General features: G+C 40.8%; 1 protein-coding gene across 2 annotated transcripts in view; it reads left to right on the forward strand.

Annotated features, from left to right (window-relative positions):
- Positions 1 to 26,168, forward strand: part of LOC122640640 (MLO-like protein 11) — a 69,640-nt gene that overhangs the window by 20,329 nt on the left and 23,143 nt on the right. For both annotated transcript variants that reach the window (XM_043833857.1, XM_043833858.1), the window contains one exon: positions 7,169 to 7,243. In XM_043833857.1, coding sequence (XP_043689792.1) covers positions 7,169 to 7,243 — 75 coding nt within the window. The remainder of the gene's footprint in view (positions 1 to 7,168; positions 7,244 to 26,168) is intronic.

Genomic DNA, 26,168 nt, shown 5'->3' on the forward strand with positions numbered 1-26,168 from the left:
AGATGCACTTGAGAGCTTTGGGATCAAGCTTGGTATGGGTTGATTTGTTGACATGAACATAACAAACACAACCAAAGACTCTTGGAGGCAAGGAGAAAACTGAGGATTGAGGAGAAAGAAGAGCCAGGGGGGATTTGGAGCCAAGGAGTGGAGCTGGCATCCGGTTAATAAGAAAGGCAGCGGTAAGAAGTGCATCAGACTAGAAAGTCTTAGGCACATGCATACCAAAGAGAAGACCCCTGGTGATTTCTAGCAAATGACGGTTTTTGTGCTCAGCCACCCCATTTTGCTGTGGGGTGTCAACACAAGCCAGTTGATGGATGATGTCATTATCAGTAAAGAACTGTTGGAGCCCCCCATACATGTACTCACCCCCCTTATCAGACCTAACAATTTGGATTCGAGTACCAAACTGAGTACTGATAAGTTGATAAAAATCCTTAAAAGCATCACAAACATCACTCTTTTGTTTCAACAAAACAGTCAAAATGGACCGAGAATAGTCATCCACAAATGAAATAAAGTAACAAAATCCAGATAAAGAAGTGGTAGGGGAAGGTCCCCAAACATCAGTATGAACAAGGGAAAAGGGTGTAGTAGTTCTATTACCACGATAAGGATAAGATGTGCTACAATGTTTAGCAAAAATACAAGATTCACACTGAAAAACTTAAGATGAAGGGAAAGAAGTAACAAGTGGGGGTAACTGTCTCCTCATAACAACAAAAGAGGGATGACCCAAACGTTGATGCCAAAGCAGTATAGACTCCAAAGTACTACGGTCACTCCGACCACAAACATAAGCTGCAGCAGTTGATTGAGCAGGTAACCGTGGTTCAAGAAGATAGAGTCCTCCTTTTTCAGTCCCACTGCTAATAACCCTCTTTGTCTCCAAATCCTGAAAAACATAATGGGAAGGAAAGAAAGTGACACAACAATGTAAGGATTTGGTTAGGTGACTCACTGATAATAGGTTAGTAGCAAAATCAGGAATATGAAGGACAGACTCAAGGGAAATAGAAGGAGTAACTCGCACATCACCCTTACCAGAGACAGAAGAAAGGGAACCATCAACAACCCTTACCTTTTCCCTGCCAGAGCAAATGGAGTAGGAATCATAGTATTGTGACATACTAGTCATGTGATCAGAGGCTCCAGAGTCAATAATCCAGGTGGGTGCAGTAGGAGGAGCAGACGAGACTTGCAGAGTTGAGGCAGAAGTAGTAGACCCCCCAGAGGTAGAACCAGTAGCAGACTTGCCAAGGTGAGACATCAGCCGGCGGAGGGCTGCAATATCATCTTGTGAGTGGGAATCAGGAGCCGGCTAGGGTCCAGGTGGCTCAAACTTAGATGTCACAGGGTGAGCCCTAGCTCCCTCTCGCTTGCCTCCACGGGTACTAGATGAACCACCACACATACCAGGGGGCTGTCCATGAAGATCCCAACACTTGTCCTTGGTGTGTCCAAGTTTACCACAATGATCACATTTAAATCTCTCACGGTGATCTCCACGAGGTAGCCCTTGGCCTTTCCCCCCACTTTTCCAGTCTCTGTGAGAACTAGAAACAAGTGCAGATCTCTCTGTTGATGGTGCAATATCCATAGTGGTTTTCCTGGTTTCCTCATCTTGCAAGCAGCTGCAATCTTAAAAAAAAAAAAAAAAAAAAAGAAAAAAAAAAAGAAAAGAAGAAGAAAAGTAGCTGCAATCTTCATCCAGAGTTGGAAAGGGAGATCTTCCTAAGATTTGTAGGCAAAGAGGGTCATACTTTGGGTTAAGACCACCAAGCAAAATAACGATCCTTTCCTTTTCTTGGCTCCTGTAGACCTTTGCTTGATCATCAGAATTGGACAACTGGAGGTTGTTATAGTGATCATATTCCTCCCACAAGCTAATAACAGAGTTGTAGTACTCAGATATACTCCTATCACCCTGCTTCATGTGGATGATCTTTTGGAGGATTTGATACACCTTTGTTGCATCTCCAACTCTATCAAAAACTTTGGAGACACTGTCCCAGATATCTTTCACAGTCTCCTTACTCATAAACCTCCTACCTATCTCAGGTTTCATGGAGAATATCAATCAAGTCATAACAGTGGAGTTCTCAGTCTCCCACTTGAGATAGCCTGGATCAGTTGTAGCAGGAGCTGTGATAGACCCAGTAATGTATCCCAACTTTCCACTACTGTGTAGGGACAACTTCACAGGACGGGACCAATCCAAGTAGTTGGTATTGTCCAAACTCACAACAGAGATTTGGGTGTTGGGGTTATCAAAGGAAGCCATGGTTGGGAAACCACTACTCAGGCTGTCAGCTGTTGTCCAGACACAGTAGACATAATGGGCAAACACTTCAACAATCAATATAGTGTTTTTGCTCAAGTGGGGAGTACACTCAACCCAAACAAAGGAGGCAAACCAATACACAAATAGTGCTCAATTAACCAAATCACTAGGCTGAGACCAAGCCTATAAAACAGCCTGCATACAGAGAGCAAAAAACTTGCATAACTCAAACAAAATCCTTCTAACAGCCAAGGAACTTCAGTTCATAACACCCAACAAGTGTACCAAGATGCACACATTCCATTCTCAGCAACAAACAATCATCCAATGCAGCAATCTTCAAAAAAAGGTCAAACAAGAAGCAGAAACAGAGCTGCTAATACCTGTACAGCAGCAAAAAAGGCAGCAACAGTCTTCCAATCTTCCACCTTCAAGAACAAACTCTTAGGGCTTCAAAACAGCACTCCCATGCGACTTGAATGAGTCAAGTTCCAAGGCAAACCAATCTGCTAAAGGCAGAATCGAATTTGAAATAGCCCACTGCCGGCGGAAAAAACTGGGTTTGCTTCCAATGCTTCACAAATGTTGGAAGCTAAGTACCCTTCCTCTCAACAACCAAGAGGTTAGGGGTCTGAGATAACATCCCTAGGCGATTCAAATGCACTAGGTCTCATTCCAAGAGATGGAGAGGAGAAGGAGAACCAAGGCAAATGCTTCACAGGCTGGCGGTAGCTAGGCAGGTATCTTCCAAAGCTTCAAAAACACTTCAGCAGCTCCTAAACTCTCTCCATATGGACTTGGTTTGAAGAATACTACTCCCAAGACTGTAAGAAGTATAGTATCTCACATATACAGCCTCTAATGGAACCCCCTTTACATTTATAGAGTTCCAAAGAGAGGAGAAGACAACTACTGAGCTGAGCCGACTCTCAAACCAGAGATGCTAGCTTTGATACCAAGTTAAAGCTTGAATGGATCGATTCTAATGGAAGATTAAAGAGTTAACAACAGGGAGGAAGGAAAGCGGAAGAAGAGAAAAAGAGAAGAAGAGAAGAGAAGAAGAGTTGGGAGAGAATCAGTTGTGTGTGTTGAGTGATTCTCAACACACATATTACTTCATTAATAAACTCTTCCAAATTACACAGACCTCCCTAGGGAGGTAAAGGATAATAAAACAAGAACAAGAAAAATACAACTTGGTCATGTCTTATAACAGGACAAAGACAGAACTACCCTTATACAAGATATTCTAACAACTCAACAGAGGAAACCTTATGACCTGGCGCAGTAAGAAACAAGCTGTGATTGCTCTTTCAAGTGCAGTGGCAGAGTTCCGTACCATGGCACATGGCATATGTGAATTGTTATGGCTGAAGGATCTTTTGCAGGACCTTAGTATTAGTTCCAATTCTTCCATGATATACTGTACTATGATAGCAAGTCTGCTATTAGTATTGCCCATAATCCTGTTCAACATGACAGGACGAAGCATGTGGAGATAGACCGTCATTTCATCAAGGAGAAGCTTGATCAAGGAGTTATATGTATCCCGTTTGTTCAGTCAGGTGATCTGTTGGCTGATGTTTTTACTAAAGGGTTTAATAGTAAGTTTTTTCATTCTATTTTGTGCAAGTTGGGCATTTGTGACATCTATGCACCAACTTGAGGGAGAGTGTTGTAATTTGGGTTTAAGGGTATTTCGGGTGTGCTTGTAAGTGTGCGTTGTATTAAGGGTATACTTGTTATTTGCTCTTTTTCCTTCTATTATAAATAGAGCATGGCTGTGCTCTCTTGAGAGTTGAGACACAAGTCATTATTCTCACCAATCCATTTCATCAAGTCCCACTGTTGGTAGAGATTTCTGCACAGAGGTTTGATGACTTATAACTCCAGATCAAATCCTCCGTTCCAGCCCATCTTTTGTGAGTGTAATACCCTTCAAGGGACTTATCTTCGATTGGCTTTTCAGCTCCATTCGAGGTGCTGAGTTACTAAATCTGTTACTATGTTTTTTCTGGTTAATTTCTCTCTTGTTCTGTCTGCTGATAGGACCAATTCTGGTCTTGTCTTGTTCCTCTGTGATTGGTTATCAAACCAGGGTACTAAGCTTTGTTGAGGGCTTATTAAGTTGTATACTTCGATATTTACTTACTGTTAAGATGAACTGTCGATTTCTGTTGCTGGTAATCTGCTGGTATTGTCAGTATATTGATCCTCCTGTAGAAGTGGTTCTTAGTTGAACTGGTTTTACATTACCTGGACCCTTTAATAGATTAAAACTGATCCTATTCTGGTAGGAAAGAGACTGAAGATATGTGGTGGCTTTTAATTTCTCTCCTACTACCCTAGGATATGAGATACACCCTTTAAACTTACTAAAGTACTCTAGGACCATTACCAGTTCTAGACATGACTTGATATAAACCAGAATTTTGAAAAGTTGCCCAAATAAATAATCCCCAAGCCTGAACAACAGAAGACCAATCTCTCACTTCACACACATAGTTCATCAGTATTCTCAAATGCAATTCAGTGATTCTGTCGTTTTTTCTTCACGTATTTCAGTTGTCTGTTGGACTGAATCTCATTGGTGTATAGTTGTGGGAGAATGACTCCTAACCCTCTTGTGCGACAGAATGTAGGGAGATGTAGATGCTTCCGCATCAATACCTCCACCCTGGAAAGAGTTTGACCTCAAATGTAAAGATTAAGATTCTAAATAAAGTAAGTGTCTAACAAAGTTGCTTCTTTGGACTCTTTGGATCTGAAATTGTCAACTAGTCAACTGTAGCAGGAGAGCACCTGAGCGCATTGGCCTCATCTAGCTCCATAGTTGCCTTGCCTTGACAACTGAAGGTAGAAGCAGAGGTCGATAATACAGAGTTACGCCTTTCTCTTCCTCCTCCTTCGACAGCTATAGCTGCTGGTGCTGTAACTTCTTTTTCATTGTCTTCTTAATTCTTCTCTAGCGTCAGTGGCATGGTGGCGAGACTGCTGCACTGCAAGCATCTTCGTCTTCCTCCTCTGTGGCGGTGGCAGCCTGGTAGGTGCTGCCGCTGCTTCTTCTTCATCTGTGGGCCTTGGTGCCTTGAACAAAAAAGTGGACTGTCGCCACTGGAACATGTTACATAGAGAGGCAGGGAGGGAGAGAGAGGCTTAGGTTTATGTCTGTCAAAGGGGAAGGGAAAGTGAGCATGCGACTCATACATCATGCCTCTGTCACGCATAAAAGAGAATATTTTCTTAGTGATATATTTAAAATATATAAATGGGTGTAAATAGTTCACCAGGGACTACGTCTAAACATAGTTCAAGATCTTGGTGAGATCTCGCTTTTAACTTGATCTTGTAGGATGTCAAGACAAAACGCCATGCGATACACATATGTCATTATCTCGCTCGCGATCATACCGAGATCTCGAGCTATTTCTCGTTTCGGTTCGACTCGGTAGAACCAGAAAGCTCATAATACACCATAACTTGACGAGATCTCGATTCGCTCTCACCTATCTCGCCTCTGTGAAGGTGAAACTCCATCTTTGGGTCATTTTTTTCATTTCTTTTGGCAAATCACACCTCCAACACCTCATCAAAGCTTGATTCATTAAAGATTGAAGCTACTAATCTCCTCCAAGCTGCATCTCAAGAACCTAAGGTAACTATTCATCTCAAAAACTATATTTTTCGTAGAAACATGATCTAAACTTGTAGACTACCAACTTAGGGTCCGTAGTCAAAGTAACATATTGGGTTTGAATTTGTAAAACTAAGGGTTCCACTGTGTTTAGAAGGCTTAAAATAGGGGGAATGTCAAGTTTCAGCGCCTATCTTGGCCATATGGCCACCGAAACCTACTATCGAGTTCAGGAAAAAAAATACATGATCTCGTTGAGATCTCGGTTTCGTGGCCTGGCAAAACCAGTGGCGAAACCGAGACTTAAAACCTTGCGTTTAAAACTATGCACCTTAACATGGATTCACCCATTTTTATAAGGATGCCTAGGCAAATGCCAAGATGCCTAAGCACCGAGCAGCTGGTCATCACATTGGCCTGCCTTTCCACCATGACAACCATGCTTGACACTTATGCTATTATTTTTTATTTTTTTTTTGGAATTCCTGCCATATCATGCTTTTGAAACAACAGTCTTGCTTTTGCTTTCCTTTTTTTGCATTTAAAAATTGGTGAGTATAGAGGTCCAACGTCACATGTCCAGTCATTGCAATAACTCTTTTATATTTCTACTATTAAGGACTCTTAAGCTTTGATGTTACCTTGCTAATGATGTCCCTTTTACACATCATGATATTTCGATGAGATCAAAACCTTGTCTAAAAAAGAATTGATTATTTCTTTTCTTGGACAGATTTGTTTATCTTTGCATAATCTTTCATTGTAGACAAACTAAAGGAGTTGATTGGAGTGTACACTTGGGAAGCCAAATTTGCTTGTCTATTTCTTTAAAACCTTTTCTGCAAGCCTGTTTAGGCAACTCATTGGAGTATGATCAAATTTGTCTGAAGTTGCATGTTAGCTATATTTTTTGTGTTGTTTTGCTTTTCAGAATTGCTCCATCTCTAGTTTCTTTTCATGCTTTCCCAATGCAGCATGACCCGGAAGGAATTGTTTCCTTCCAAAGCCACATGTGAAATTTTGAGACCTAATTATGTGCTTTACAACAAGCAAACAAGTGGCATGTGAAAAGACTGTATTTATGATGACAATCATTAGAGGTCAAGCTTTACAAATTGCATGGTTTACACCCTAAAATGACTATGAGGAGAAAAATTAATTTGCTTCCATTTACGTAATCAATTCCATAATTCATTGCTCTGAAATCCTAGAATCAGTTGATATTGATAAAGCTGCTCATTGTGCAGACTTGCTTCTTCCGGCAATTTGGACATTCAGTGATTCGTGCTGATTACCTAACACTCCGCATGGGCTTCATCACGGTACCTATTATTCTGAGACTTAAGAATACTAATAATATGCCACCTTATGTTTTTTATGAACATCTTTATGCTTTAAAGTCTGCTTTCTTCGCAGACACAGAATTCCGGCCTTTGTATGCTATGCTTCCTTGTTTGTCCATTCTATTACTTGTAAAGTATCATAGAGTTTTACATAAATCTCTCTGATTTTACATAATATAGAACAGAAAAAAAAATTTGTTTGTTCAACAGTATACAAAAAAAAGTTAAATAGTGTTATGTGTGTCTTGAATTCTTGTACCCGTTTCGATGATTGGCCCACTCCGACATTTTTGGTGGCGACCCGAATGGGATTTTTTCTGAGGTCTGTAATGGTAGGGGAGGGCTTGGGCCAATACGTAGTTGTGTAATTCTGGGAGAATGTGGAGTTCAAAATTAGTGGTCCTTCTTCAAACAAAGCTCAATCTACTTCAGTTCAGCTACCTACTTTCTAATGTAGAAGAGGTTCAAGTAAGAACCACTCTACAGTAGGATCGATGACTGGTTGCAACAGAACATCATAATAGCAATAAAACCAGAATTAGTTACTTAGGAGGTAGAAATCAAACCAGCCTGTAGAACAGTATCAAACTTAGGTTGAGTGAAGATGGAGGTGAAGGGATGCTACACTCCAAATTTTAGCCAAATGCATATAGAATAGCCAACTCAGAAGGAGAAGAATGAGCAGATTCCGATGGCTAAAAACTGAGATACAAAGATAACCAAAATCAGAAGGTTATGGAATATCGTGCAAACCAGCATTGGGTGTGGGCTCCAAAGTGGATCGAGTATCAGACTTGATGAGATGAGGCTTTGCTGCAAGTTTGGTTTAATTATGATGGTTAGAAGTGGAGATCTGAGTTGGTCTTGAAAATAGAAGGTAGGGCTCAGAATTAGAAGGTGATGGCCTGCAGAGCAATCAAGCCAACAGCAAGTGTAACGACCCCAGACTAACCAGACATAGCTGGGACCGCACAGGGTAAAACCATACCATACAGCAGCAATATGAATCAAAGATCCATACCAATAACACATCAGAGTATAATACGAGCGGAAGACCTGCAATTTATTTTAGGGTTATTTACAATCCGTACAAAACTGAGTAAAATCTGATGGCAACACACTAAAAAAACTTACTTAACAAAGTAAGTAGCATCTTCTATCTGATTCTTTAACTAACATTTCATATATATATATATATATACATTCATTTGATCCCAAAAAGTAAAACAAAATAAAACTTCTTATGATTCTTCTTTGACAATTCCCTTGCCCTTGACCATAATCTTTTGATCTACATATTCGATATACAACATAGGATGAGCTAACAGTTCAATGAGTGACAACATATAATCATGCTGAAGAAATAATTGGAATGGCTTATCAATGTGATAGCCCTCCACGATTTATTTATAATAGATATGGAGAAAGTTCCAGAATAGGAACAATTACAATAATACCCTCAAGAGTAACTAGAATAGAGAAAACCCCATGGGTCAACCATATAACACGGGTCGACCCATGTTACATTAATACCCATATTCCAACACTCCCCCTCAAGTTGGCGCATAGATATCAGTCATGCCCAACTTGCACAATAGAGGTTGAAAAGTTTTTCCAATCCTTTGGTGAACACATTTGCCAATGGTTCCCCAGATTGAGCATAGGGAACACAAACAGTCCCATTATCCAGATTTTCTTTGATAAAATGACGATCAATTTCTATATGTTTCGTCCGATCATGTTGAACTGGGTTATGGGCAATACTTATTCTTGATTTACTGTCGCAGTGGAGTTGCATTGGCAGAGTGATAGGAGTACTCAAATCTTGCAACAAGGTTTTGAGTCACAATAGCTCACAAATGCCAAGAGCCATAGCTCTAAATTCAGCCTCTGCATTGGAACGGGCCACCACTGTTTGCTTCTTACTGCGCCATGTAACACAATTTCCACCCACAAATGTACAGTAACTTGTGGTGGATTTTCGACAATGAGAACCAGCCCAGTCCGAGTCAGTGTAGGTCTCAATTTGTAGATGATCATGAGGAGACAATAAAACCCCTTTACCAGGGGCTGACTTAAAGTATCTCAAAACCTTGAATACGGCTTCCAGATGGTTAGAGCGAGGATCATGCATAAATTGACTAATAAGACTCACAGCATAGGCAATGTCAGGCCTAGTGTGAGATAAATAAATTAGTCGCCCGACTAACCTCTGATATCTCCCCTTGTCCTCTGGTTCACCATCAGTGTTTCGAAAAAGAGTATTGGCCTCAATGGGAGTATCCACAGGAGAACATCCTAAAATGCCTGTTTTTGAAAGAAGATCTAGAGTATACTTGCGTTGAGATAAGAAGAGTCCCTTAGAGGAATGGGCTACTTCAATTCCGAGAAAATAGCAAAGTATTCCTAGATCCTTGATCTCAAATTTCTTGGCCAAATAGGTCTTCAACTTGGAAATTTCTGCAGAGTCATTTCCAGTTACAACTATATCATCTACATATACGATGAGGAGAGTAATAACGCTGCCCCGTCTTACTGATGAACAAAGTGTGATTTGCGTTACTTTGTTAATAACCAAATGTCACCAGTACCTTCTGAAAGCGACCAAACCATGCACATGGTGACTGTTTCAGACCATACAAAGCCCGCTTGAGTTTACAAACCTTGCCATGAGTTGCAGCAGATGAGAATCCGGGTGGCACATCCATGTACACTTCCTCTAATTCACCATGGAGGAAGGCATTTTTAACATCAAGCTGTTGTAGACTCCATCCAAGGTTCACAACACAAGAAAGAATTACGTTGATAGTGTTCATCTTGGCAACAAGCGCAAAAGTCTCCAAATAATCTGTCCCATATGTTTGGGTTAAGCCGCGAGCAACCAATCTTGCTATAAAACGGTCAACAGTTCCATCATCTTTCTGTTTAATCACAAAGACCCATTTGCAGCCAACAGTCTTCATTTGTGGTGGAAGTGTGACAAGGTCCCACGTACCACTCTTCTTAAGAGCTTGCATTTCTTCGACCATGGCCCCTTTCCATCTAGCATCTGCAAATGCCTCTTGCCAAATCTGTGGTATGGAAACAGAAGATAAAGAGGAAACAAAAGCATGAAATGAGGGGGACAAAGATTCATACGAAACAACCTGAGAAATTGGATGTTGCGTACAAAATCTTTTTCCCTTCCTAAGAGCAATGGGTAGGTCAAGTGATGGATAAAAAATAATAGGAGGTTCGGATATAATATGAGAAGGATCCAAAGGAGAAGAATCTAAAGGATTAGAAATATTACCAGAGAAAGTCTCATTCGGTCCTAGATCAGAGGACAACTCTCGGTCTGGTATTGATGTAGTGGTGGACTTTAGTTGTCGTTCCCCTTTTTTCTATTGATAATACTGCTGACTAAAATATTTCTTTGGCTGAACCTGCTGCTTCCCCTGGACACCACCATCATCTAAAGGTACATGATAATCATCGGTGGGCTCATGAAGGGGAGGAATAGTAATTGACACATCTTCTAGAGTAGATGTAGACTCCCCCTGAAGAGGTGCCGATGAGGGATAAAAAGCCACAGCCTCATGAAAAACAACATCCATGGAAACAAAAACACGACGAGATGGAGGATCGTAACATTTATAACCTTTTTGTGTTGGAGACTAGCCAATGAAAATGCAGCGGAGACTGCGAGGATCAAGTTTACCATGGGCATAGTGGTTTCGAACAAAACAAACATACCCGAAAATTTTTGGAGGAATGATATAAGAAGAAGACCCCTTTAAAAGATCAAGGGGAGACTTATAGTCAAGGATCCGAAAGGGCATTCTATTGACAAGATAACCGGCTGTTAGAACAGCCTCGCCCCAAAAATGAGAAGGGACATTCATTTCAAACATAATGGAGCGAGCTACATCAAGAAGATGTCTATTTTTGCGTTCAATCACTCCATTTTGGGGTGGAGTGTCAACGCAACTAGTTTGATGAATGATACCTTGAGTAGCAAGAAATACTTGAAATGCCCCGTCTAAATATTCACGACCATTTTCACTCCGAAGAGTTTGAATGGTTGCCTGAAACTGAGTTTGAACCATGCTATAAAAAACCTTAAAACAAGAAAACACTTCACTTTTGTGCCTCATTAAATAAACCCAAGTGGTGTGTGTGACAATCAATAAATGTGACAAACCACTTCAAATCAGAAATAGAGGATGTGCGTGAGGGACCCCAGACATTAGAATAAATCATAGAAAAAGGTTTGGAACATCTTTTATTTGAACTAGAATAAATAGAACGAGCTTGTTTTGCAAAAACACAAGCCTCACATAATAAAGTTTGAGGATTACAATTCTGAAATAAACCAGGAAAAATTTTAGCTAAGGTTCCTAAAGGTGGATCTCCCGATCGGCGATGCCAAAGATGTAATTCAGATAAATGGTCAGCGGAAGTAGCATTATGAGCCTGTCTAGATATGGCTGCAGTACTAGAGGTAAGATCATCGTCAAGCAAATAAAGGCCACCACGCATTTTGCCAGTTCCAATCGTTCTCCCCGTCCCCAAGTCTTGAAAGACACAATGGGAAGGGTTAAAAATAGCTTTACAATTGAGATTAGATGTCAAACTACTGACAGAAAGCAAATTAGAAGTTATCTTTGGGACATGCAAAACAGAGGACAAGGATAAAGAAGGAGAGCAATGGATGGCTCCCTTCCTCGATACAGAGGAAAGAGAACCATCGGCTATTTTAATTTTAACCTTGCCTGAAGAAGGAGAATAATGAAAAAATAAATTTGAGGTACCAGTCATGTGGTCAGTGGCCCTGGAATCGATTATCCAAGGATGAGATAATGTCAAAGCAGAACAACCACCAAAAGAAATACCTGGTTTGGAGAAAACAAGGTTGGATTCAGAAGAGGGAACCATAGTCGAGGTAGAGGTAGATGCAGATGATGATGTGAGGGACCCAAAGTTGGTCATCGTACGACGAAATACAGCAAGTTCCTCTGTAGAAAGTGTGGTATTAGGAGATGTTTCGGTTGCTTTAGAAAGATTGGCCTGTGCGCCACCATGGCCACCATTACCACTACCACGATCTCGGCCACGGCCTCGACCATCACCACGACCATCAGACAAATCAGATGGCTGACCATGCAATTTTCAGTAATAATCTACAATATGTCGTTCCTTTCCACAATGGGTACATTTAAGAGGTTCCTTCTCAGACGAGGAACGTGTACCAGTATTAGAAGAGCCACCCCCAGAAGTAAGTAAAGCTGATCTCTCTGGCTGTGTGGGTGGTAATATAGTGGATCGACGAGTATCCTCCAATTGTATCATAGAGTAGGCTTGCTCCAAATTGGGAAAAGGGGAACGACTCAAAACCTGAGACCGAAGCTGGTCATATTCCACATTGAGTCCAGTCAAAATGGTGTATACTCTGAATTTATCCTCCCTTTGCTGAAATTTTGTAATATCGGAAGGGCAATCAAGTTGAAAGTTATCATACTAATCTGGCTCTTGCCATAGACTACGGAGTTCAGAATAGTATTGTGACGAAGTGAGTTCTCCCTATTTGGTTGCATGGATTTTATTTGAATATCATAAACTTGTGCATCATTCCCTACCTGGGAATAGGTATTTTTAGCAGCCTTCCAAATTTTGGCGACTGAGTCAAGCAGCACATAGCCACGGGCAATGGCTGGAGTCATAGCACTGAGAAGAAAAGACATAACCAGTGAGTTACTTGAACTCCACTTATCTTGTAATGGACCAGCATCACTTGGCTTAACAGTACCATATAGCCCCGTGAATCAATGGAGAGAAAAACTAATGTAGGCCAGAGTAGGTAATTTGTGCCATCGAGCTTCACTGGGCTGGCTGGAAAAGAGGGATAATCATGATGATTCCCTTGTGTAACAGATGGGCCAGTAGATGCTGTGGATACGTCTGAATTAGGCATACTGATGATAGGTGCGCACTATCGATCACAAAAATAATAAAGGAATAATAGCCCAAAGCACAAAGACGATGTGCAGAAAAATTGCAGGTATCGTTTTCTGCAAAAAGATGATTCTCGGTTTTGTTGTAGAAGACCTGGAATGAGACTGATCCTTTGTGGTGTCGATCTTAAAGTGCAGAAAAACTAGAGTGAAATAAGGTTGACGCTGTTGGAATATGTAATCAAGAATACCATGGGGGTATTCTGGTCTGGTCTTTTTTGGGGTAGTTTTATTCTTCTTATATTATTAAGTTTATGTCGGCTATGTGGGTTTTAGTCCCACATCGCCTAGTTTAGTCTCCTTGTAATTTCCCCTGTATTATAAATAGAGGGGCTTACCTATCAATGAATACAACACAATATTTTCTCTCATTCTCTCTTTCTAACCCACGATTCTACCAACAGACGCCAATAAAAAATCTGGAATGCCGAGAACTTCAAATATCGAGAACTTCTGTAAAAAAAATTGCAGATCGTGGCTGAGAATATCTTGTCCCAAAAAAATCTGCAATGTCTTCAATCTTCAAATAATGATCTCAATCTGTATGGAGATCATAAATAGGATAGAAAAAAGGAGGTAAGATCCAGGGCAGGTACTAGATCATTATTTGATCACCTCAAAGTACCGCCCCCATGAAACAATGGAGACTAGAGGAAAAAAAAAGTCTCGGTTGTAAGGTTGGGTTAGGGTTTTAAAGGAACTAGAAGAATCAATCTAAGAGGGATCGATCTTGAGGGGAAGAGATGGGTGAAGGAAAAAATCAAACTCAAGAAGGGAGATCGATTTTTTTTTGGAATTGGGATTTATTTCTTAGGTATCGGTTTTGGCTCTAATGCATACTCATTGATAGAATTTCAATGTCACAATGCATTATTAATCAAAACATTGCATCATATGCATAATGCATGACTGCCATCACTCCCACTTCATAATTCCTTTGGGAAGTATCTCATTCCTCCCCCCTACTAAATGAGATAACAACTCAGTATACATCTCACTTCCTCCCCCCCTGCCCCGCTAAGTGAGGTTTAATGCATGAACATGCAATTCAATACTTACCCCTTATAGGCTTATAGCAATACAAGCATTTCTAGTGGCATTCTTTCATTCATTTAGCTTGCACTCAAAGTTATTAAATAACTTGCATGCTAACATACATCATACAACATATCCAATTCATGCATGACCGCAGCGTATAGCATTTATTCATACAATAACAGTTCATTCTTGTGAGCATTCACAACTCAATATACAAACGTACTATTCAATCTGTTATTGATAACATGTCATTACACACATTCCATTCATACATCACAATATACAATAACCATGGATTATATAAATCAACTCACCTATACTGTACTTGTGAAACACAAACGTCAAGTATAGTTCCAACAAATGTGCCTCAAAAACCAATTCTTCTCTTCAAAGCTTTCTTCAACACTCTAACCTTTCCTTCTATTTTCTTTCTCTTTCTTTCTGGTTCAGCAGAACACTCTTTGTTTCCTTGTAGAGAACCCAATTCTCTTCTCCTTCAATCCTCTTTTCAAATTTCCTAATTTAACAACATAAACAGCAACTCCTCTCTCTTGTTTTTCTCTTCTATTCCTTCCTCTTTCCTTGCTAAGAATTCCAACCACTATTTTCAATCTCCAACTCTTTCTCCTTAGAATTTCTTTGTACAACCAGCTCCTTCTCTTTCCTTTCCTCTCTCTCTTCTCCTCCTCTTTTTCTTCTTTTCCTTGGCTCCACAGCAACATAGGCAGCTCTACACTTCTAGCAGCAATTCTTCAAAAGCTGCTCCTACTTCCCCTGCTTCTCTTTTTCTTCTTCTCTTTCCTTATTCAACCTTCTTTTCCTTGGCTTTAGAATTCCAGCAATGCAGTTCTCCCTCTCTCCTTAGTCAAACTAGTGGCCACCAGCTTCTACTAATACACCTCCTCCTTGTTACTTGGCAGCAGCCCAAGCCTGACTCACTCCATCCTCATCCCTTGGGTTCAACCGAACCCATGGCTGGACCAATGGTTCACTCGAACCAAACCCAAACCAAACCAATTATAATATTATACTATTATATATGTATACATGCATATTTCAAAAACTCGTTTCATTTCGGTGGAAATTTCGAATATTTCAGTCAAGTTGAAACGAAATGCAACAACGAATTGAAAAAAAAATGCAATATTTCGGAAATTTCGCTTATCTTGTTTCGGAAATTTTGGAAATCTCAGTAATTTCGGTCATCTTTTTTTCGGAAATCTCGCTCATTTTTTGCATTTTACACCCACAAATGGCCAAGCAAAACTCATAGAAAAATACCATATTTCAATGAAATTTCGGTTAGACCGAAACACCAAAACGAAACGAGATTTTAAACCTTTTATACATGTACATATATATATATATATATCCATTCAACCAATAATATCACTTCATTAAGAATCTTCTATTTCAACAATGCACATTAATATTAATAATATTCCAAACAATGTAACACAACTATGTAGTGTCCCATACCACTACACAGTCACAGGACAATGTCCAAAACACTCACCAAACAATAGTCTTCATCCCAAACTGGCTTCCACTAGCAATTCCTTCACTGCACCTGCCAACACAGGAATAAAGTTATATAAATAATACTGTGGGGCAAGGTTTAAAGTATCGGTATCGGGTATCGTATCGGTCGGGAGATTTTAAGAGACGTATCGTATCGTATCGTTTCGGAGATACGTATCGAACAATACAGATACGCATAGAAATGATCAAAATACACATGGAAATACACTTTTGGAACAAAAAACAATATATATAAGCAATATATAATAAGTGTCGTGCATAAACCTAAAATGGTGAATAATGTATAGCCAAACAAGTGCATTAAATTGAAATTGTTATAAAAGTTGAGGTTTCTTACATGTAATCGTGTATAGCCATGAAGAGTGTTGGATGATGCAAAGGATGATGTTGTTGCACTCTTTGATTCGTTTTTTTAGTTTAAAAGTGTGAAAAACCAAGATTAAATGCAAGATTTTAGACTCTTGGTTGAGAGTTTTCCTTCAATTTTTGTCAGATTAAGAGTTGTATCGAGTCTGTGAGTGAAAATGGCTTTTTTTATGGAATGTATCGATGGTATCGGTACGTATCGGTGCTTATCGGTATGTATCGGTAATGTATCGGTATGTATCGGCCAATACGTATCGATATGTATTAAACCAGCCACAGAATCTTTTATTGGACGTATCGATGGTATCGATACGTATCGGGCGTATCGTATCGTATCGGCCCGTATCGGTCGATACAATTCGAGATAGTTCATTTAAAAAAAGGAGATGTATCGGTATGTATCGTATCGGTATCGACCGATACCGATACGTATCGGTCCGTATCGTATCCTATCGGTCGATACTTTAAACCATGCTGTGGGGCCTTACATCAAGGGCTGGAATTAATATCGAGTGCAGCCCCAACAGCAGTGAAGAACTCCTCCAATTCTTAGCCTGTTCTGATCACTGGAATGGAGATATGAGACACAGAAGCTGCAGCACTAAATCAGATTGCAGGAGCAGTAGCAGCCTTCTATTGATGATCAAGGATGGATCCTGGCCTTCACAGAGGTATCAACAACAGCAGGTTTCACACTTACAGAAATGGTAGTAGCAACAGATCAATGGAAAGAAGTTAGACAGGGGAAGAAGGGAAAGGGATAAGGAGATTCGGCTCTCTCAGCACTAGTGGTTTTGGCTCTCACTAGCCAGGCCTCACAGCCCTTCATCCACACAGGGGATAACAGAATCTTCATGCTTCAAAGCAAATTGCATTCAACTATTCACATCGTTGGTGGGGGGGCCTCTGAGGGCATTACATATTTATAGGTAGCTATGCTTGTCTTTCAAGTAAGAGAAAATTAGAAACTTGCAAGAAAAAGGAAACAAACTAAAAATAGAAACCTCTAAATAAAAGCTAAGCCTACTTTCTAAATCTGAAATTAGAAACTAAACTGAGCTAAGGTTGCTTAATAGACAACCACAAAATATCTAAGAGAATAATTCTGAAAATAGAAACTAAACTAAACTCCTAATTCCCCACGGACAAAATTGACCCTTCTAAAAAAGTCTTCACATGATCTAGTTATGGGCCCCACTGGATTTTCTAGTTGCATTCTCACCAAGTCAAATATGGGGCTGTGACAGTATTCACGTGGGCAGTCACGTGAACAGTGTTTTGGCCTATTCTTCTTCATGTTTTGATGTACATCACTTTCACTGAAGAAGATGATGCTCAAGGGGATCGAGAAGAAGAGGTGTATAGCATTGTTAGGCATAGAGGAGGAATATTAGACCAACAAAAAAGTATGGGACTGCTGAAATTGTTGCTTATGCATTGTCTATTGCAGATACAATTGAAAATAGTGAGCCTGCAACATATTCTGAAGCTGTTTCTTCAGTTGATTCCACCAAATGGTTGTTTGTCATGAATGAGGAGATTGAATCTCTCCATAAAAGTCAGATTTGGGAGCTTGTCAAGCCGCCAAGAGGGAAGAAAATTGTTGGTCGTAAATGAGTCTTCAAGAAGAAGGAATCCACCTTAAGTGTTGAAGATGCTAGTTACAAGCCACAGTTGGTTGCAAATGGCTATTGTCATGTACAAGGAGTTGATTTTAATGATGTTTTCTCACCTGTTGTTAAGCATAGCTCTATTCGTATCTTGCTTGCTTTAGTTGTCATGCATGATTTGTAGTTGGAGCAATGTCATAACTCTATTCGTGTCTTGCTTGCTTTAGTTGAAGTACTTCTCATGTGTTTCATAATGCAGTTGTTTCTATGATGTATGCTATGGTTTGCACTCGTCTTGACATTTCACAGGCAGTCAGTGTGGTGAGTATATACCTGTCATGTCCAAGTAAAACTCACTCGGAAGCAGTGAAATGTATACTTCGATATTTGAAGGGGAACTCTGGTGTTTGTTTGGAGTTTGGGAGGAATGGTGACAATTTATATAGTTATGTTGATTCAAATTATGTAGGTTATCTTGACAAGAGGAAATCGCTCACAGGTTATGTATTTACTTTTGGAAGATGTGCGGTCTTGGAAAGCTACTTCACTGGCTACAATCGCATTATCTACTACTGAAGTGGAGTATATGGCAATGAATGTGGCAGTTAAAGAATCTATTTAGCTTGGATGTTTGTTGAGAGAGCTCAGTACTGTTGTCCACTATGATAGCCAAAGTACTATTCCCTTGACTAGAGATCAGATGTATCATGAGAGGACGAGGCACATTGATGTTTGGCATCATTTCATTAGAGAGATAATTGCTCAAGGCAATATCCAAGTGTTGAAGATTGGTACTGAAGACAATCCAATTGATATGTTGACCAAACATTTATGTGTTGGTAAGTTCGAGCATTGCTTGAACCTAATTGGTATTTGCTGCATTTGAGTTCAGCCCTTGGAGGGGCTAGTGGAGAAGATGAAGATTTCCACTATGTGTTTGCTTGTTGGAGGAGAATTCAAGCCAAGGAGGAGATTTGTTATGTGTGTCTCGAATTCTTGTACTTGTTTCGAAGATTGAGCCGCTCCAACATTTTTTAGGGTGACCTGAATTGGATATTTTTCTGAGTTTTGTGATGGTAGCAGAGGGCTTGGATCAGTTAAGATTTACAGATGATCGATCCTAGTAATGGAGGAAGGGTTTACAACATGAAGGAGAAGAAGAAGAGAGGAGAAGAGAGGAAGAAGAAGATAGTTGGAGAGAATCGTAGAATGTTAGAAGTGGCTACTCCTAGCATCCATTTACTTCGTTAAACCATTCTTAGGAAATTATAAGGACCTCCCTAGGGAGGTGAAAGAGAAACAGACATAAAAGTTAAAAATACATCTCTAGTGACTTGTGACATAGACATGTTCTAAAGTACCCCTAGTACATAAACTCTAACACTCCCCCTTAAGCTGGAGAATAAATGTCATACATTCCCAGCTTGGACAATAAGGTACTAAATATACTAGGAATGAGACCTTTGGTGAAGATATCTGCTACTTGATCACCTGTCTTCACAAAGGGAGTGCACCCAGAATCCAACTTCTCTTTGATGAAGTGTCGATCAACCTCAATATGTTTGGTTCGATCATGTTGAACCGGATTATGGGCAATGCTTATAGCAGCTTTGTTGTCACAATAAAGTCTTATTGGCCCTTCAGTGCCAAAACTCAAGTCTTGAAGCAGTCTTTTTAGCCATATAAGCTCACACACTCCATGAGCCATGGCCCTAAACTCAGCCTCTGCACTGGATCTAGCTACAACTGGTTGTTTCTTGCTCCTCCAGGTAACTAGATTACCACCAACAAAGGTACAATACCCAGTAGTAGATCTCCTGTCAGAGACTGAACCAGCCCAATCAACATCTATGTAGCCTTCAATCTGCAAATGGTCATGCTTGGTAAATAGATGACATTTTCCTAGACAGGATTTCAAGTATCTAATTATACGGTACACTGCATCCAGATGTCTACTCCAGGGAGCATGCATGAACTGACTAACCACTCCAACTGGATAAGAGATGTCTGGTCGAGTCAAGGAGAGAGATTAGTTTTCCAACTAATCTTTGGTACTTGCTTGCATCTATAAGAGAAGAACCACATTCATCACCAAACTTATGATTCGGATCAATGGGGGAAGTTGCTGGTTTGCACCCCATCATGCCTGTCTCTTTCAGAAGATTTAAGACAAATTTCCTTTGGCAGATGTTTATTCCTTTCCTTGATCTAGATAGTTCAATACCCAAGAAGTATTTCAAGAGTCCAAGGTCTTTGATCTCAAACTGTTTAGCCAGATAAAACTTCAATTTGTTTATCTCAACAACATCATTCCGAGTTACCACAATGTCATCAACACAGACAATGAGAGCTGTAACTGTACTATCACCTCTCTTGATAAACAAGGTGTGGTCAGCTTGACTCTGATAATACCCATTATTCAGGATGGCTTTTCTAAATCTCTCAAACCAAGCCTTGGGGCCATAGAGAGCTTTCTTCAAGAGACACACTTTCCCTTCAGCTGAAGGACACTTAAAACCAGGTGGAGGCTGCATGTACACTTCTTATGCTAAATCTTTATGAAGAAATGCATCATTCACATCTAATTGGTACATTGGCCAATCTTTATTGGCTGCCACCGAAAGAAGAACCTTGATTGAGTTATGCTTGGCTACAGGGGCAAAAGTCTCCTGGTAGTCAATGCCATACGCTTGACTATACCCTTTTGCAACCAGCCTAGCTTTGTATCTTTCCACTATACCATCGGATCTATACTTGGTGGTATAAACCCATCTGCATCCAACTGGAGTTCTCTCCCTGGGAAGATCAACTAGAGTCCAAGTATTGTTCTTTTCCAGAGATACCAATTCCTCAGACATTGCTTGCATCCATTTTGGATCAGATAAGGCCTTTGTGACATTTTTGGGAATGGAAAAAGACTCAAGGGCAGTGGAAAAGGCAATACCTGTATGAAACCCACCTCTAAATTGAACTTTTTCGAATTTGTGTGATTACAGGTTCTGGTTCAGTGTCCATGCTTGCCTCTATGTTGTGGGCTGCATCGGTGGTGGATTCGGAGCAATCTATTGACTTGCCTATGGAGGATTCTGAGGAGCCAGCACAGCTAGTCATCCTTGAATCTGAAGATCCTGCCGGGTCCCAGCACATCAGTTTTATATGCCAAACATTCTGGATCGAGCATATGCAGAACCTCACAATTTCCTAGGCTGGTTTAGGTAAGAATCTGTCTTTACATATAAGACTGTACTTTTAATAGTATATGGGGGCAAAAAGGGTAAATTTACCCTAGTGGGACCCACACCCTTTGTGGCCTAGGGCTGCCTGTGTGCCAGCATGCCTGGGCCCACATCTATGGTCTATTAGGTCTAAACCATAACTTAAAACCTAGTCTTCGGTAATTAACTATCTTTTATAATCAGTTTTGAGAAATACATTATAAAAACTAATTCTATTAACTCAAACAGCCCTTAGTACTAACCTTATATATATAACTACTTAGCCAAAAATCATTCTGTCCAATCCATAAGATTGATTCAGCTAAGGAAACCAAGGAGGAAAAAGGGAAAAGGAAGAAGAAGAAGGAGAGAGAAGATTAGGGTTTGGAAATTTCTTCTCAAGTTGAAGACTTGGAGCTTGGAGAGTACTTTGGTGGAAGTCTTCATCTTCAATACAGCAAGGGTAAGGTAAGGTGTTTACAATTCTGGAATCTCTTTCCTTCATCTCTTCTTCTTTGATTTTTCCTCTAAACCCATGGATTACCCAGCCCTATGACTTATAATTACTTAGGATGGTTGATTAGAGCCTTAAACCCTAACTTAATTAGACTAATTCCATACTCTAGGGCATCATCCCATACCATTAAAACCTTAAGAACTCGGTTCCAAATGGAGGCAGCAAAAGGGCAAGTGAAGAAAAGATGATCTATGTCTTCATGCCCGTTCCAACAGAGGCAGCATCTAGGAGAGACTTGCAAGTGGCGGTGGGAGAGGAATGCTTGAGTTGGGAGGTAATTTGCTAGGGCATGCCAAGTAGTAAAGCTCTGTCTTGGAATGTGACCTTTAAACCAAACCACTTTTTGCCAAGGACAAGGGGTCCCTCTGTGTCTGACCATGTCCCAAGCGGAGTGGGAGCTGAATGTGCCTGTGGTGGAGGGGAGCCATAAGATGGTGTCTCCTCTGCCTCTGTGTCCAGGTGGGATAGGGGGAAGGGAGCTCCAGAGATCCACTAGAGGGGGGGGGGGGGGCGAGAGAGGAACCAAAAGCCGTTGGTAATGATAGAAGCCACATGGATAAATCTGTCCAAGCCGGAATCATAGATGGCACGGTGGCTGACTAAAGAGGCTAAGACACCTGAAGGGTGCCAATTGTCAAGCCAAAGATAGGTCTGCGTCCCATCGTCAATTCTGCAAGAAATAGCACCCCTGACTATGTGTCTCACTTGAAGAATTCTGCGCCATATCCAAGAAGAATCAGGGCTGGAGCTGACCGTCCAAATAGAGTCTCTACGAAGAGGCCCCGCATACACCTGGGAAGTCCAAATGCTGGATTTGTTGATGATGAGCTTCCATAGCAGGTTGAGAGAACCAGCAAGGTTGACAACTTTAATCCTTCTGAGACCAAGACCTCCTTCAAATTTGGGGAGGCAAATAGAAGCCCAGCTCTTAAGGTGGAGGAACCTGGCAGAGTCCACACATTTCCAAAGGAAAGCACACATAATGGCCTCGGCAGCCTTGATTGTAGCCTTAGGGAGGCCAAAAACAGTTGCAGTCCTAGTTTTGGTTCCATATTGTTAGGGTTTTTACTTAGGATTGTTGCTGGACCTAATACATGATGTGTATTGATTATCTAGGCTGTATATCATCAGTTGGCGAGGTTAAGGTGTGAGTTGGAAATCTCTATTGCCTAGGTTGTATCTCTAACTCCAGGTAAGGGGATTTTGACTTTTATTTTATGGAGTGTTTACTGTTGTCTTTATGTTTACGCCTACTGCACCTGTTCATACACCATATTAATTGTTAAGGTTCATTTAGGTTTAAAGTCTTTTTCTTTGCATTAGATATATGCATGATTTTAGGATGCATTTCATATTGCATTTGCATAATTATTATGTTCTGTGATTGTTGTGAATGAGATGATGATGGAACTGAGTTACTACCTTCTTATTGCTTAAACATATGACATCATGATAGAATGTATATGGTTAGGTTATCATAAAACCCTGTGCTACGACCCTTGCCAACAGGGGTGAGGTGTTGGATAACCCGTGGCATGTCTGAAGGGTACATACCGGAATGTCATTCACTGTCCCAGGTCTGAAGAGTACATACCAGAATGGGAACAGATAGTAGGGTTAGCATTAAGGGTTCGTCGGGGTCATCTGTGTTCATTCCGGAACCGGCTGGTCTTCACCATAGTAGAGTGGTATTCCTGGGTGGCCGATGTTTGGTTTGCGGTTCCGGGACTGGGAATATCATGCCTACTACAGTAGTACTTATACCTCATGAGACTTAGAACTGTTGCTAGAAGCATCCTTAGTCTAGGTCATGCATCATGGACTATATACACATGCTTGCATGTTTTCCCTTGCTGGGCTCAGTGGAGCTCACCCTTGTGGATATCCCTCTTTTTTCAGATAGTGTGGCTGGTTTTGAGAAACCATATGATGGACTTTTTACCGCTTCGGACTTCCACACCGATGAGGGTCATACGGTGCAGGAGTTTGAAGTTCATGAGGCGTCCTGTGGATGTGATGTTTGCGCATTCGTGTGCTTTAGCCTAGCGGAGCAGGCTATTCCCTTTTTGTGTTTATATATTACTTTTGTGTAGTATAAGCTTCAGATACTGTTACACTTTTGTCTTGTATTACTGTTGCAAGAACTATAACGATGTTATGCAAAGTTTCAATCAATATAAATATCTAGTTATCACTTGATCTCTTTATTTATTGTTGTTATTATTACTTCTTATTCTCTTCTACTGCGATGAATTACTATGTTATGATGAATTGTGAATGGGAGTACTACACTTATGATCCTGGAAGATTGATTGGGTGCCAGTTGGCATCTGGTTACACCATGCCCTTATTAACTTGGCCAGGGTGTGACAATCTGTAGGAGAAATAGAGTCATAGGAAACAAACTGGGCTATGGGGTTAGTACAAGCTCTCTTCCCCTTTCTCATAGCAATGGGAAGATCTAATTCAGAAGGGGACGTATTACCTGATTAAGGAGGATGAGACTGAGGATGTGGATCCAAAGAGGGGTTTTGGCAGGGTTGCTTTCCCTTCAACACATACTAGGGTTCCTTTCCTTTTCCCTTCAACAAGCATTCGCCTTTTGTGAATACAACATCTTTGAATCTTATTCCCTTGTATTCTTTTTTTCTGTTAGCATCACCACCACTGCTATCATCACCACCACTACTAGCATCAATATCAACAACACCATCAGTATCAACAACATCCACTTCTTTGTTATTTCCAAAATCAAATAGGAATGGGGAAGTGGAGGTAGGCAAGGGAGATAGAAAAGGAATGACAGCATCCTGTTCACTTCTAGTACTCTCCACCTGAAGAGGATGCTGAGGAGAAGAAAAGTAAGGAATAGACTCAAAGAATATGACATCTTTGGAGAGAAAGTGCCTTCAGGAAGGAGGGTGGTAGCACCTATACCCTTTGGTTGAATCAGAGTAACCAAAAAAGATGCACTTGAGAGCTTTGGGATCAAGCTTGGTGCGGGCTGATTTGTTGACATGAACATAGCAAACACAACCAAAGACTTTTAGAGGCAAGGGGAAGACTGAGGTTGAGGAGAAACAAGAGCCAGGGGAGATTTGGAGCCATGGAGTGGAGTTGGCATCCGGTTAAGAAGAAAGGCAGCGGTAAGAAGGGCATTAGACCAGAAAGTCTTAGGCACATGCATACCAAAGAGAAGACCCCTGGTGATTTCCAACAAGTGGCGGTTCTTTCTCTCAGCCACCCGATTTTGTTGAGGGGTGTCAATACATGCCAGTTGATGGATGATGCCATTATCAGTAAAGAATTGTTGGAGCCCCCCATACATGTACTCACCCCCCCTTATCATACCTAATAATTTTGATCTAAGTACCAAACTGAGTACTGATAAGTTGATGAAAATCCTTAAAAGCATCACAAACACCACTCTTTTGTTTCGACAAAACAGTCCAAGTAGACCTAGAATAGTCATCCACAAATGAAACAAAGTAACGAAATCTGGACAAGGAAGTAGTAGGAGAAGGCCCCCAAACTTCAGTATGAACAATAGAAAAAGGTGCAGTAGATCTATTACCATAATAAGGATAAGATGTGCGACAATGTTTAACAAAAATACAAGATTCACACTGAAAAACATAAGAAGAAGGAAAAGAAGTAAACAAGTGGGGTAATTGTCTCCTCATCACAACAAAAGAGGGATGACCCAAACGTTGATGCCAAAGCATTACAGACTCCAAAGTACTACAGTCACTCCGACCACAAACATAAGCTGCAGCAGTAGATTGATCAGGTAACCGTGGTTTAAGAAAGTAGAGTCCTCCTTTTTCAGTCCCACTGCCAATAACCCTCTTTGTCTCCAAATCCTGAAAAAGACAATAGGAAGGAAAGAAAGTGACACAATAAGTTAAGGATTTGGTTAGGTGACTTACTGATAATAGGTTAGTAGCAAAATCAGGAACATGAAGGACAGACTCAAGGGTAATAGAAGGAGTAACTCTCACATACCCTTACCAGAGACGGAAGAAATGGAACCATCAACAACCCTTACCTTATTCCAGCTAGAGCAAATGGAGTAGGAATCATAATACTGTGACATACCAGTCATGTGATCAGAGGCTCCAGAATCAATAATCCAGGTGGGTGTAGTAGAAGGAGCAAACAAAACCTGCAAAGCTGAGGCAGAAGTAGCTGACCCTCCAAGATGAGACATCAGCCGGCGGAGGGCGGCAATGTCATCCTGTGAAAAGGAATCAGGAGCAGGCTGGGGTCCAGATGTCTTAGACTCAGATGTCACAGAGTGAGCCCTAGCTCCCCCTCGCTTGCCTCCACAGGCACTAGGTGAACCACCACGCATACCAAGGGGCTGCCCATGAAGATCCCAACCCCTGTCCTTGGTGTGTCCAAACTTTCCACAATGATAATATGTAAACCTCTCACGGTGATCTCCACGAGTTGGCCCTTGCCCTTTTCCCCCCACTTTTCCAGTCTCAGTGGGAACTAGAAACAAGAGCAGATCTCTCTGTTGATGGTGCAATATCCATAGTTGTTCTCCTGGTTTCCTCACTTTGCAAGTAGCTGCACACTTCATCGAAAGATGGAAAGGGAGATCTCCCTAAGATTTGC

This window comes from Telopea speciosissima, chromosome 9, assembly GCF_018873765.1.
Source record: "Telopea speciosissima isolate NSW1024214 ecotype Mountain lineage chromosome 9, Tspe_v1, whole genome shotgun sequence".
NCBI classification, from domain to species: domain Eukaryota; kingdom Viridiplantae; phylum Streptophyta; class Magnoliopsida; order Proteales; family Proteaceae; genus Telopea; species Telopea speciosissima.